Here is a 14,968-nt window from a genome sequence, read left to right on the forward strand (position 1 = left end):
TATTTGCAGTGCATGAAAATCCTGGGTCGGATCTCCATGAGGAAGTGATGGCGTGTGCTTACGAGGATGTTCAGGTGATGTGGTCAATTCTGGACAAGTCCAAGACCAGAGCCTGCAACATTACATCTTGATTTGCATATTCCTTTTCTATATAAGGATGGATTTGGCAGTAAGATTACTCTGTAGATATGTACGTGGGTGGTGATCTTGCAGTATTAGCTAAACTGAAAAAAAAACCCACAAAAATGCAAAGAATCTAGTAGAAAGGAAGGCAAAAATTCAATTGAAGTGAATGCCACTTTCCTTTTGGTTAGGGTGGCAGTTTATGCTTGTAATTTCAAGTCAAGCTGTTGTTTTACAGGGAATCCCCGTGATTAATGAGGATCATGGCGAGATTTAATGCAAAATTTAGATTTTTTTTCTATTACCATCTCCCTCTTGAATTTAGTGTTTCTTAAATAACTAAATTTATAGCAATCCTGCACCCCTTAAGCCTTCTTGGAGATTTAACATTTTTGGTCCCTTCTCATAAATTTTTCTGTTTTCTGGATTAGAATGTGGGAACTTGGTTTGATAATTCAAAGACTGGAGTACTTGAATTGGGAGGATGATGGCTGATAAGTTGATAACCATATGCATTAAGATTCAAAATCTGATAGGAAACAAATCAGAGAAACCCAAAAATGAAATTACTGATATGCCTAGGAATTTATTCATATGTGGTACGTGTCCGGACAAAAATGCTTGGAAGGCAGATTGCCAAATCCTCAAGGGAAGAATGGGGCGCCCCAGAAACTGGGGTCCTCATAATTATCATGAGGAACGGGAAGCATCATGTCTTGCCCTTCTGTGTGGGCCACAGTGACCACACCGTCTCGAGGCTGTGGAGCTGTGTCCATTAGGATCTGATTTTCCAGTGACTCAAGTGCCACCTCTAGAGGTGTCTTTTGGGCAACCGGAACAGCAGTCAGAGCGACAGCACCACCTGGTTGGGGTGCCGGATGGTGGGAGTACTCCATCTTGTGGCTGATTGGCTTCAGCTGATCATCGATGTACCACATCAAATCGCTAAGCTCTTTGATGTTTAAGCCCTGCAACCCCCTACCCCCAGCCAAGCACTGGTACATGAGGTTGTCCAACTCCATTCTCCTGTTCTTCTTCTGTTGTTTCACCACTTGTTCCTTGGCTTTTGCCACCCTCTGGCGGATGTAGTTTTCTTGGTTTAACCTCTTCTTGGTCTGGTCGTTCTCTGGCCTACACTCGAACTCCCCAATCACCCGTACCACCTCCATCGGAGATGGCCAAACCTCTGGCTGCGGATCATACGGACTGTAGACGATGGCGCAGGCCTCAACCCCACATAGGATACTCAGTTCCTTCGCCTTCTTCATCAGACCCTTTACTCTTTTCTTGTACGTTGTCCTCCTAGTTGTGTCATTCATTATCCATTGGAGCTGGACCTTCTTCCTTGCCATATCCTAATGTTTGCTTGGATCTGTGACTAATAATATCAAAACTACTTCTTGCTTTCCTACTGATTTATGTGTCATTTTATAGACACAAAAGCGCCTCTACGGGGGGGTGTAACCCTTTGAATGGACAATAAATGGCTAATCCTTGGAAAATTTGGTTTTAGGTATTTCTATTACTGTCCATATGATTACTAGTTGGATTATTTAATCCTTAATTTATATAGAATGTGCTTTCTGGATATAATTGAATCTAATATTATTATATTTTTTTTTTCAAAATTTGCTTCCTTCCTATTTATTGTGATCAATTACAAATTGAGTAATACCATATCACTTATGATAAATTAAGTAATACAATATGACATGACTTATTCTTCCTTAAATTTTATTTTTGACACAATTTATTTTTCCTTAAATTTTAGTTTGGAATAGTAAAAAATAAGTTGACACGACCTATTTTTCCTTAAATTTTATTTTCAAATAATAAAAAACAAGTTGATGTCATAGGAATGTACGCAAACATATGCATATATGCGTGTGTACATGCTTCTTTTAAGATTTAATCGTTTACGTAGATTATGTTTGACGTATATGACCTATTTTCATTCATTGAATTGTTTGTCCTTAGGTTATACTCAATGATAGGTTTTAAGATTTAATCTTTTTTTTTTATCTAATTGAATTTAACATTAAATTTATTTTTTGGATCTATTTTCATCAGAAAATTGGTAACTCGATGTAGATAACCAAAATGAGGAAGCAATAAACTATAAATATCCATTAGATAGTTCCAACTTTAATGTCAAAGATTTGACAATCTTGTTAATCATTATCCCATAAAATGTGTATTGGGGAATAAAAAAAATTATATTATTGTATGTCCAAAATGATTAAACAACATTAGTAAGACCCGTAGAATGATCATATTTCTTAAACCTCGTTGGCACCAAAGCTTTTGCAAAAGAATTTGTCATCATCGTGTCTACATCAATGTCTTTAATAGACACTTTTTAGAATTGGACTTTGTCTCTAACCACATGATACTTCAACTTAATATGTTTTGACTTACTAGAGCATTTATTGTTTTTAGAGAAGAAAACAGCCACAAAGTTATCACAATTTATCTTAATTGGTTTAGAGATAGAGCTCACAATTATGAAGTTTCGTAACCAAATAGCTTGTGACATTGCTTGATGGTATGCTATTAGTTTAACTTCCATCATGGAAGAAGCAGTTATGGTTTGTTTAATGCTTGTCTATGATATAACACCGACAACTAGTGAAAAAATATATCCAAATGTTGATTTTAGAGAATCAACACACCCCATAAAATCTAAATCAAAATAGCTAACAATCTCTAGGTGATCATCACATTTGTAGGTAAGAATATAATCTTTTGGACAAGTCCAAGACCAGAGCCTGCAACATTACTTCTTGATTTTCCATATGAGGATGGATGAAGCAATAAGATTACTTTGTAATTATGTACGTGGGTGGTGAACTTGAAGTCTTAGCCAAACTGCAAAAAAAAATAAAAATTGCATATTCCTTTTCCATATGAGGATGGATGAAGCAGTAAGATTACTTTGTAATTATGTACGTGGGTGGTGAACTTGAAGTATTAGCCAAACTACAAAAAAAAAAAAAAAAAAAAAAAAAAAAAAACAAAAACAAAAACAAAGAATCAACTAGAAAGGAAGGTAAAAATTTAATAGAAATGAATGTCACTTTCCTTTTTATTAGGGTGGCAGTTTATGCTTGTTTCAAGTCAAGTTGTTGTTTTAAAGGGAATCCCAGGATTAATGAGAATCATGGTGAGATTTTAATGCAAGATTTAGATTTTTTTTTCTATTTTCTATTACTATCTCCCTCTTAAATTTTGTGTTTCTTAAATAACTAAATTTATTGTGACATCGCATGGGAAAGTTCTTAGTGGTATAAGTACGAATTTCTATTTAACTTTGTTGACACGTTTTAAATTCATGAGGGCCCTTTTGGATTCAGAGCGAATAATATCTTCACAATTGGGAACGGGTCATTAGAAGTGGTATTAGAGTCGATCATTGACCCTGGTGTGATTGGCCTCGTATGAGATCCCGCAAAAGACACAACAAGGACGTTGTGTTTGCATTGGGGGGTTGGATGGGGAAAGTTCCTGGTACTATATAAGTATGAATTTCTTTTAATCATGTTGATACATTTTAAAGTCGTGGGGTCCTTTGAGCCCAAAGCCTTTTTGAAGATTTAACCTTTCTGGTTTTCTCGTGAATTTTTCTGTTTTCTCTATTAGAACGTGGGAACTTAGTTTGATGATTCAAAAACAAAAGTTGAGTTGCATGATAATGCTCCAAAAGTTGATAAGTTGATAAGCGTATTCATTAAGATTCAAAATTTTGATAGGAAACAGTACAGACTACAGAGACACTCAAAAGAGTAGGGAGGCAGACTGCCAAAACAGTACAGATCCGCTAGAATTTATTCATGTGGTATGTGTCCGGACCAAAAAAAAACTTGGGAGGCAGACTGCCAAATCCTCAAGCGAAGAAGGGAGGCCCCCAGAAACTGGGGTCCTCATAATGACCGTAAGGAGCAGGATGCATCATATCTTGGACTCCTGGGTACGCCACAGTGACCAGACTGTCCGGAGGCCTGGGAGCTATGTCCATTAGCATTTGATTTTCAAGTGACTCAAGAGCCAGAGTCTTTTGGGCCACGGGAACTGCAGCTGGAGCAGCAGCACCGCCTGGTTGGGGTAACCGATGATGGAAGTACTCCATCTTGTGGCCGACTGCCTTCAACCGATCATCAATGGAGCACATCAAATCCCTAAAATCTCTGATGTTCATGTCTGAAACCCATTCCCCCCAGCCAGCCACTGGTACATGAGGTTTTCCATCTCCATTCTCCTGTTCTTCTTCTGCTGTTTCACCAGCTGGTCCTTAGCTTTTGCCACCCTCTGCCTGGTATAGTTTTCTTGTTTTAACCCCTTCTTGGTCTGGTCATTCTCTGTCCTGCTCTTGAACTCTCCAACCACCCTAACAGCCTCCATTGGAGATGGCCAAACCTCTGGCTGCGGATCATACGGACTGTAGACGATGGTGCACGCCTCAACGCCACATAGGATACTCAGTTCCTTCACCTTCTTCATCAGACCCGTCCCTCTTTTCTTATACGTTGTCCTCCTGGCTGTGTCATTCATTATCCATTGGAGTTTGAACTTCTTCCTCGCCATATCCTGATGTTTGCTTGGATCTGTGACTGACAGTATTAAAATTTCTCTGCTTTCCCACTGATTTTAAGTGCCTTTTTATAGGCACAAAAGCACCTCTACGAGGGGGTGTAACCTTTTGAATGGACAGTAAATGGCTAATCCTTCCAAATGTTGGTTTTGGGTATTTCTATACCTATCTTTATCATCATAATTAGTTGGATTATTTATGTTTTAAGATTTAATCCTTTCTGTAGAATTTGTTTTTCAGATATAATTAAATCTAATGTTAAATTTCAGTTTTTTCCAAATTCGGTAATACAACATGACATGGTCTATTTTTCAGTAAGTTTTATTTTCGAATAGTAAAAAACAAATTTATGTCATATTAGCATATGCAAACTTATGTATATATAAAGTATAAACACATCTACGTGTATGCATACCTTTTTTTAAGATTTAATTTTTTACATAAATAGTGTTTTACATGTACAAACTATTTTCATGTGTTCGGTTGTTTATGTTTCTGATTACACTCGGGTTTTAAGGTTTAATATTTTACATAGATCGTGTATTTTTTGGATCTAATTGAATTTAACATTAAATTTATTTTTTCTAAATTTTAATTTTGAATTATAGAAAACAAGTTAATACGACCTATTTCCTTAAATTTTTTAATAGTAAAAAAAACTGTTGACACCACCTATATTTTTAATTAAATTTTATTTTTGAAAATAAAAAGTAAGTTGATATCATAGTATCCTAAGGAAATATAAGTATATATAAGTGTGTGTGCACACGACCTCATACCATTATTTGAAATATATAAAAGCATATAAATATCACGAGCCGATCAAATTATAGTAGCAATTTCACAATTTTTTTATGCCAATTATTACTTCCAATTAAATATTCATACATTATATCATAAAAACATAATGTTTGAAGCAAAATAGCATGGGTTTGGATAGAAAGTGAAATGCAAAGGAAGGGTGCGAGTTGCAGTAGAAGGAGCTAAAGGGATAAGAAGAGGAGTGATGTCCCTCAAACCTCATCTCACGGATCTAGCTTGCGGCCCCTGCAATCCACATGCACCTCTCCAGCTCTCTCTCTCCCCCATCTCTAGGCCTCTCTCTCTTTTACCTATTTAATCTATTTATATACACACACATGAACATCTCAAAGAGCCAGAGTTCAGACCTTTGAAAGACTTGGAAAGGAAATCATAACGAAAACAATGGCTTCTCAGGTTAAAACCATCACAAATCCATTAGAAAAGCTTGCACTTTCAACATATCATCACCCTCATCGCAGTTCACAACTACCTGTGTGTTTGGTAATATTTGCAGGCCATGAAAATCGTGGATTGGATCTCCATGGGGAAGAGATGGCGTGTGCTTACGAGGATGTTGAAGTGTATCAAATTATAGCAACAATTTCATAAATTTTATACCAATTATTATATTCTATCAAATATTCAAACCTTATATTATAAAAATATAATTTTTGAAGCAAATTGCATGGGTTTCAAAACAAAGTGAAATGCAAAGGAAGGTTGAGAGCACAACTTCCATAACTTGATTCTTTTAATATTTCTTTTTCAAAAATTTACTTCTTATTTATTATGCTCAACTTCAAATTGAATAATACTACTTGTGATAAATTAAGTAATACAATATGACACGACTTATTTATATATATGTGTGTACCATTTTTTTTTTTAAATCTTATACCATTGTTTGAAACATTTAAAAGCACATAAATATCATTGGTTATCAAATTATAGTATTAATTTCATAATTTTTATACCAATTATTATATCCTATCAAATTTCAAACTTTATATCATAAAAACATAATGATTGAAGCAAATAACATGGTTTCAAATACAAAGTGAAATGCAAAGGAACAGTGAGAGCACAACTTGGATACCCTGATTCCTTATGATCATTAGTTGGATAATTTATGTTTGTTGGTAAACATGTTTTAAGATTTAATCCTTAATCTAGATTGTGTTTTTTGGATCCTATTGAATCTAACGTTTTTTTTTTTCAAAATTTGCTTCCTATTTATTATAATCCATTTCAAATTGAGTAATAGGAGATCATTTGTGATAAATTAGGTAATATAACATCACATGACATAACATATTTTCCTTAGATTTTATGAGTCATGACACGACATGACTCATAAACAAACTACGGACAAGCTAGGCGTCTATTCTTATGTGGTATGTGTCCGAACAAAAATGCTCGGGAGGCAGATTGCCAAATCCTCAAGGGAAGAAGGGAGGCCCCCAGAAACTAGGGTCCTCGTAATGATCATAAAGACCAGGAAGCATCATGTCTTGGCCTCCTCGGTAGGCCACAGAGAACAGACTGTCTCGAGGCATTGGAGCTGTGTCCAATAGGATTTGATTCTCGAGTGACTCAAGCGCCACCTCCAGATGTGTGTTTTGGGCGACGGGAACAGCAACCGGAGCAGCAGTAGCACCAGGCTGGGGTGCCGGATGATGAAAGAACTCCATCTGGTGGTTGATAGCCTTTAACCGATCATCAATGGACCATGTCAAATCGCTTAGCTCTTTGATGTTCAAGTGCTGCAACCCCTGCACCCCAGCCAGGCACTGGTCCATAAGGTTTTGCATCTCCATTCTCATGTTCTTCTTCTGTTGTTTCACCACTTGTTCCTTGGCCTTTGCCACCCTCTCCCGGGTGTAGATTTCTTGGTCTAACCTCTTCTTAGTCTGGTCGGGCCTGCACTTGAACTCCCCAATCACCCGTACAGCCTCCATTGGAGAGGCCCAAACCTCTGGCTGCGGATCATACGGACTGTAGACGATGGCACACGCCTCAACCCCACATAGGGTACTCAGTTCCATCACCTTCTTCATCAGACTCTTCACTCTTTTCTTATAAGTTGTCCTCCTGGCTGTGTCATTCATTATCCATTGGAGCTTGACCTTCTTCCTCGCCATTGCCTGATGTTTGCTTGGATCTGTGACTAAGAATATCAAAATTTCTGGCTTTCCCACTGATTAATTTATCTTTTTATACACACAAAAGCGTCTCTACGAGGGGGTGCAACCCTTTGAATGGACAAAAAAAAGGGTAATCCTTGGAAATTTTGGTTTTGGGTATTTCTATAAGTGTCTATATTATCATTATCCTTATATCGTTTATGTTTTTAGGTTACACTTGTTTATGTTTCTAGGTTACACTAACCGAGAGATTTTAAGATTTAATCCCTTATGTAGATTAATGTGTTTTCTGGATCTCATCAATTCTATTGTTAATTTTTTTTTTTAAAAAAAAAAATTTGCTTCCTATGGTCAATTCCAAATTGAGTAACACGACATCACTTGTGATAAATTATGTAATATAACATGACATGACCTATTTTTTCTTAGATTTTATTTTTGGAATAGTAAAAGAACAAATTGATATAGCCTATTTTTTTCTTAAATTTCATTTTCAAAACGTAAAATACAAGTTGACACTATTTGTTTTTCTTAAATTTTATTTTCGAATAGTAAACAACAAATGAACCTGATCTATTTTTTCTTAAATTTAATTTAGTCTATTTGTGTGTGTACACAAATTTTTTTTATTTAACTCTTTATGTAGAGATTGTGTTTTAAGTACCCAACCTATTTTCATTAGTTGCATTGTTTATATTTTTGGGTTAGACTCAATGATAAGTTTTAAGATTTAATACTTTATGTAAATTATGTTTTTTATTTTATTTTATCTAATTGAATCTAACATTAAGTTTGCTTTTTCCAAAATTTGCTTATTTATCATGGTCAATTCCAAATTGAGTAACACAACATCATTTGTAATATATCAGGTAATACAACATGACATGACCTATTTTTCCTTAGATTTTATTTTTTAATAGTAAAAAAATTAGTTGATACGACATATTATTTCCTAAATTTTATTTTCAAATAGTAAAAAATAAGTTGACACAAACTATTTTTACTTAAATTTTACTTTGGAATGGTAAATAACAAATTGACATAACCTATGTTATTCAAACTTTATAGCATAAAAATATAATGTTTAAAGCAAATAGCATGGGTTGGATTGAAAGTGAAATGAAAAGGAAGGTTGGTAGTTGCAGTTGGCAAACCTAAAGAGATAAGGAGAGCAGTGATGTCCCTCAAACGGTCAAACCTCATCTCACGGATCTTGCCGCCCCTGCAACCCACATGCGCCTCTTTCTTCTCCCCCATCTCTAGGCCTCTCTCCTTTTCAACTATTCAATCTATATATAAGTATATATCTGCAGGGCAGGAAAATCGTGGGTTGGATATCCATGGGGAAGTGATGGCCGTATGCTTACGAAGATGTTCAGGGTGATGTGGTCGATTCTGGAAAAGTCCAAGACCAGAGCCTGCAACATTACTTCTTGATTTGCATATTCCTTTTCCATATGAGGATGGATGAGGCAATAAGATTAGTCTGTAATTATGTACGTGGGTGGTGATCTTGCAGTATTAGCTAAACTGAAAAAAAAAAAAAAAAATTGAATTGAATGCCTCTTTCCTTTGATTAGGGTGGCAGTTTATGCTTATAATTTCAAGTCAAGCAGTTGTTTTAAAGGGAATATCCCCGTGATTAATGCGGATCATGGCCAGATTTTAATGCAGGATTTAGATTTATTTTCTATGACTATCTCCCTCCTAAATTTGTGTTTCTTAAATAACTAAACTTATAGCAATCGGACACCCTTTAGCCTGTTTGGAGATTTAACATTTTTGGTCCCTTCTCATGAATTTTTCTGTTTTCTCGATTAATAGAATGTGGGAACTTGGTGTGATGATTCAAAAACAGAAGTTGAGTTGGGAGGATGATGCTCCAAAAGTTGATAAGTTGATAAGCGTATTCATTAAGATTCAAAATTTTGATAGGAAACAGTACAGACTACAGAGACACTCAAAAGAGAAACTACATATCCGCTACAATTTATTCATATGTGGTCTGTGTCTGGACAAAAAAACTTGGGACGCAGACTACCAAGTCCTCAAGTGAAGAAGGGAGGCCCCCAGAAACTGGGGTCCTCATAATGTCCGTGAGGACCAGGATGCATCATATCTTGGCTTCCTGGGTACCCCACAGTGACCAAACTGTCCGGACCCCTGGGAGCTACGTCCATTAGCATTTGATTCTCAAGTGACTCAAGAGCCACCTCTAGAGGTGTCTTCTGGGCCACGGGAACTGCAGCCTGAGCAGCAGCACCGCCTGGTTGGGGTGCCTGATGATGGAAATACTCCATCTTCTGGCCCACTGCCTTCAACTGATCATCAATGGACCACATCAAATCGCTAGAATCTTTGATGCTCATGTCCTGCAACCCCTTCTCCCCAGCCTGGCACTGGTACATGAGGTTTTCCATCTCTATTCTCCTGTTCTTCTTCTGCTGTTTTTCCAGCTGGTCCTTAGCTTTGGCCACCCTCTGCCTCATATAGTTTTCTTGGTTTAACCTCTTCTTGCTCTGGTCGTTCTCTGGCCTGCACTTGAACTCCCTAATCATCCGTACTGTCTCCATTGGAGGCGGCCAAACTTCCGGCTGCGGATCATAGGGACTGTGGACGATGGCGCACGCCTCAATCCCACATAGGATACTCAGTTCCTTCACCTTCTTCATCAGACCCTTCATTCTTTTCTTATAAGTCGTCCTCCTCGCTGTGTCATTCATTATCCATTGGAGCTGGACCTTCTTCCTCGCCATATCCTGATGTTTGCTTGGAACTGTGACTAATAGTATCAAAATTTCTGTGCTTTCTCACTGATTTATGTGTCTTTCTATAGACTCAAAAGCGCGTCTACGAAGGGGTGCAACCCCTCGAATGACTATGTGATAATTACTTGGATTATGTATGTTTTTGGGTTACACTAGGTTTCAAGATTTAATTCCTTCTGTAGAATGTCTTTTCTTGATCCAATTGAATCTAATGTTAATTTTTTTTTTCCCAAAGTTCGCTTCCTATGTATCATGATTAATTCTAAATGGAGTAATATGACATCACTTGTGATGAAATACTATTTTTCATTAAATTTAAAAATGAGTGGACGTGATCTATTCTCCATAACTTTTATTTTCAAATAGTAAAAAAAACAAGTTGACATGACCTATTTTTCTTAAATTGTACATTTGAATACTAAAAAACAAATTGATAGATTTGTTTTCCTTAAATTTTATTTTTAAATAATAAAAAACAAATCGACACGGCTTATTTTTCCTTAAGTATTTTCGAAATGGTAAAAAACAAGTTGATGTCATAGTAGCTTATGCAAACATATGTATATATGCATGTGTGCTTTTAACATTTAATCCTTCACATAGAAATTGTGTTTTATGCACATGAACTATTTTCATTAGTTGTATTGTTTATGTTTCCAGGTGACAATCAATGACCGATTTTAAGATTTAATCTTTATGTAGATTGTATTTTATGGACTTAATTAAATTTAACACTAAATTTGTTTGGTCCAAAATTTGCTTCCCATTTATTAAGTTCAATTCCAAATTAAGTATTACGATATCATTTGTGATAAATTGGGTAATGCAACATGACACAACCTTTTTTTTCTCATATTTGATTTTTAAATAGTAAAAACCAAGTTGGCATCACTTATTTTTTTTTTCTTAAATTTTATTTTGGAATAGTTAAAAATGTACTTGTATGAGATCTAGGAGAAGTTAAATGTATGATCACAAAATCAATCATAAAATTGGCAAGAATGCAGTAGAGATTTGAATAAGGCTAATAAAGCAGGGGGTTGAAAAAAGGGTAAGTATGAATGGGATATAATAAGCATTTATAGCAATCATGCACCCTTAAGCCCTTTTTGGAGATCTAACATTTTTGGTCCCTTCTCATGAATTTTTCTGTTTTGTGGGTTAGAATGTGGGAACTTGGTTTGATGATTCAAAAACAAAAGTTGAGTTGGAAGGATGATGCTGAAAAGTTCATAAGTTGATAACCTTATCATTAAGATTCAAAATTTTGATAGGAAACAGTGCAGACTACAGAGACACTCAAAAGAGAAACTACAGATCCGCTACAATTTATTCATATGTGGTCTGTGTCGGGACAAAAAAACTTGGGACGCAGACTGCCAAATCCTCAAGTGAAGAAGGGATGCCCCCAGAAACTTGGGTCCTCGTAATGACCGTAAGGACCAGGAAGCATCATATCTTGGCCTCCTGGGTACCTGTTGAGATATTATGATATATTCTAGGAAAGTATATTAGGAAAGTAGTTGCTATTGTTTAGGATTGTTTCCTAAACTCACGATTGAGATATTATGATATATTCTAGGAAAGTATTCTAGGAAAGTAGTTGCTATTGTTTAGGATTGTTTCCTAAACTCACGGTTTTCCCTTAATTAGGTTTGCTTGATGTACTATATATTTACGTGGATGAATATCAATTAGGGTCAAGCTTTGACCCTTTAATCACACTTTACATGGTATCAGAGCGCTGACATGCACACACAATAAAACAATGGCCGGCGACGATGAACAACCACCATTGTCGCCACCTAAAAGGGAGATGAATTCACCTTTTTTGCCCAAACAATGGAAAGCTCTTGCGGGCTTAATTGGTAATGCTCAAGTTCTGGATGACAGGTTGAATGGTAAGTTTGACACGAAGTCATGGATCATTGACACCGGGGCAACTCATCACGTGACCGGTGATTTATCTTGGTTATTTGATACTATAGCGTTGTTTGAGTGTCCGGTTGGCCTTCCTAATGGTGAATCTGTTGTTGCGACCCAATCTGGTTCCGTTCGTTTGTCGAATAACATCACTCTTCAAAACGTTCTTTATGTGCCGAAACTCAATTGCAATTTACTTTCGGTTTCACAATTGACTGATGACTTACATTGTATTGTCCAATTTAACTCTTATATGTGTGCTATACAGGACCACACCAGGGAGCTGATTGGAACGGGAGTTAGGCGAGATGGACTTTACTACTTCGGTGGAGCTGAAGGTGATTCGGTACAACATGTTTCTGTCCACAACGCAGCATCCACTTTGGAGTTGTGGCACAAAAGGATGGGACATCCTTCAGAGAAAGTAGTGAAGTTACTTCCTCCAGTTAGCAATCTTAAGGGTAGTTTAAACAAAGCTTGTGAAATATGTTTTCGTGCTAAGCATCCTAGAGACAAATTTCCTTTAAGTGACAATAAGGCAACTAGAATTTTTGAGAAAATACATTGTGATTTGTGGGGCTCTTATAAACATGTCTCTTCTTGTGGAGCTCGTTATTTTTTAACTATTGTTGATGATTTCTCAAGAGCTGTGTGGATTTATTTGTTGGTCGACAAAACAGAAGTTTTTCGGATGTTTATGTCTTTTATTGCAATGGTAGATCGACAATTTTCTCAAACAGTGAAAGTTGTTCAAAGTGATAATGGTACGGAATTTAAATGCCTACTTGACTATTTTTCTGCACTGGTATTTTATTCCAAACTTCTTGTGTGGGAACTCCGCAACAAAATGGGAGGGTTGAGAGAAAACACAAGCATATTTTAAATGTGGGGAGGGCATTACGCTTTCAAGCAAATTTGCCTATTTATTTTTGGGGCGAAAGTGTTCTTGCCGCTGCTCACTTAATAAACCGCACTCCCTCTCCTTTGTTACACAATAAAACACCATTTGAAATCCTATTTGGCACCCCTCCTTCATATGCGGCAATTCACACCTTTGGTTGTCTTAGTTTTGCTCATGATCAAAAATCCAAAGGTGACAAATTTGCAAGTAGAAGTAGAAAATGTGTGTTTTTGGGTTACCCATTTGGAAAGAAGGGGTGGAAGTTGTTTGATTTGGACACCAAGGAATTATTTGTTTCTCGTGATGTCAAGTTTTTTGAGGATGTTTTTCCGTTTGGTAACCCGGGTGCTGTGAATATTATTCCGGAAAACATTGTGCCTACGGTAAATGTTGAAATTGATAGTGATTTTGCTGATTTTGTCGATGATGATGCTGATTTGCCTAACCCACAAGCCCAAACACAAAATCCCGAGGCTTCTTCAGCGCCTCTTTCACCTGGGCCGGAAGTTGTTCCCACTGTTGGGCTTGATTCACTTGGACTTGAAAATTCAAGCAATGGGCAGTCTGCTCCTATGGGAAAGGGAATGAGGGATAAATTTCCTTCGGTTCTATTACGAGATTTTGTTACTCATACGGTGGTTGCTGAAAGTCCATCTCCCGCCACTCCGTCTCCACAGCATCCCTCAGGTACTCCTTATCCCATAGCACATTATATAAATTGTGACAATTTTTCTGTACATTATCGAAAGTTTCTTGCAACTATTATTTCGAGCAATGATCCTAAGTCATTTAAAGAGGCTATGAAAGATGTCGGTTGGCAAAAGTCAATGCATGAGGAGATTCGGGCTTTGGAGAAAAATGGTACGTGGACTCTTGAACCTCTTCCAAAGGGTAAGCGTGCTTTGGGAAGTCAGTGGGTTTACAGAACCAAGTACTTCTCAAACGGTGATATTGAAAGGCTCAAATCCAGATTAGTAGTTTTGGGGAATCATCAAGAAGCTGGTATTGATTATCATGAGACATTTTCTCCAGTTGCCAAAATGACTACGGTGCGTGCTTTCTTGGCTATTGCGGCTTCGAAAAATTGGGAACTTCATCAGATGGATGTTCACAATGCCTTTTTACATGGAGATCTTGAGGAGGAAGTGTATATGAAGCTACCCCCAGGATTTGAGCGTTCCGATCCGAACTTGGTTTGCAGGTTACGGAAATCACTTTATGGGTTGAAACAGGCTCCGAGATGTTGGTTTTCCAAGTTGGTCACGGCTCTTAAAGGATATGGTTTCTTACAATCCTACTCTGATTATTCTCTTTTTACTTACACTACGGGCAATGTTCAAATAAATGTGCTAGTGTATGTCGACGATCTTATTATCTCTGGGAATGATTCCGCTGCTCTTAAGACCTTTAAAGCCTATCTCAGTGATTGTTTTAAGATGAAAGATCTTGGTGTTTTGAAGTATTTCCTCGGAATCGAGGTGGCCAGGAGTTCGGCTGGTTTGTTCTTGTGTCAACGCAAGTACACACTTGACATTGTATCGGAGGCCGGATTACTGGGAGCCAAGCCGTGTGGCTTCCCGATCGAGCAAAATCACAGATTAGGACTCGCAAATGGGGAGCTCTTGTCGAACCCTGAGTCCTATCGCAGATTAGTAGGTCGACTCATTTATCTGGCAGTGACCCGTCCAGATTTGGCCTACTCGGTTCATATATTATC

At 37.1% G+C, this 14,968-nt stretch overlaps 4 protein-coding genes across 4 annotated transcripts; all 4 read right to left on the reverse strand.

The window, feature by feature from the left end:
- Positions 1-713: 713 nt before the first annotated feature.
- LOC100247756 (agamous-like MADS-box protein AGL80) lies at positions 714-1,518 on the reverse strand. The gene has a single exon (XM_002275349.4). The coding sequence runs from the start codon at positions 1,473-1,475 to the stop codon at positions 768-770; it is 708 nt and encodes a 235-aa protein (XP_002275385.1). The 5' UTR covers positions 1,476-1,518; the 3' UTR covers positions 714-767.
- Positions 1,519-3,834: 2,316 nt separating this feature from the next.
- On the reverse strand, positions 3,835-4,790 carry LOC100242622 (agamous-like MADS-box protein AGL80). The gene has a single exon (XM_059736636.1). The coding sequence runs from the start codon at positions 4,702-4,704 to the stop codon at positions 4,315-4,317; it is 390 nt and encodes a 129-aa protein (XP_059592619.1). The 5' UTR covers positions 4,705-4,790; the 3' UTR covers positions 3,835-4,314.
- A 2,164-nt stretch (positions 4,791-6,954) lies between these two features.
- LOC100264909 (agamous-like MADS-box protein AGL80) lies at positions 6,955-7,656 on the reverse strand. Its single transcript, XM_002275396.4, has one exon. It carries the CDS (start codon positions 7,654-7,656, stop codon positions 6,955-6,957), a length of 702 nt encoding a protein of 233 aa, XP_002275432.1.
- A 2,051-nt stretch (positions 7,657-9,707) lies between these two features.
- On the reverse strand, positions 9,708-10,530 carry LOC100259721 (agamous-like MADS-box protein AGL80). The gene has a single exon (XM_002275419.2). The coding sequence runs from the start codon at positions 10,413-10,415 to the stop codon at positions 9,708-9,710; it is 708 nt and encodes a 235-aa protein (XP_002275455.1). The 5' UTR covers positions 10,416-10,530.
- Between the last annotated feature and the right edge of the window lie 4,438 nt (positions 10,531-14,968).

The sequence above is a fragment of the Vitis vinifera genome, chromosome 5 (assembly GCF_030704535.1).
Source record: "Vitis vinifera cultivar Pinot Noir 40024 chromosome 5, ASM3070453v1".
NCBI lineage: Eukaryota > Viridiplantae > Streptophyta > Magnoliopsida > Vitales > Vitaceae > Vitis > Vitis vinifera.

What these genes read in the sequence shown, in the direction of transcription:
- LOC100247756 (XM_002275349.4), bottom strand. Translation starts at nt 1,475, where the DNA reads ATGGCAAGGAAGAAGGTCCAGCTCCAATGGATAATGAATGACACAACT.
- LOC100242622 (XM_059736636.1), bottom strand. Translation starts at nt 4,704, where the DNA reads ATGGCGAGGAAGAAGTTCAAACTCCAATGGATAATGAATGACACAGCC.
- LOC100264909 (XM_002275396.4), bottom strand. Translation starts at nt 7,656, where the DNA reads ATGGCGAGGAAGAAGGTCAAGCTCCAATGGATAATGAATGACACAGCC.
- LOC100259721 (XM_002275419.2), bottom strand. Translation starts at nt 10,415, where the DNA reads ATGGCGAGGAAGAAGGTCCAGCTCCAATGGATAATGAATGACACAGCG.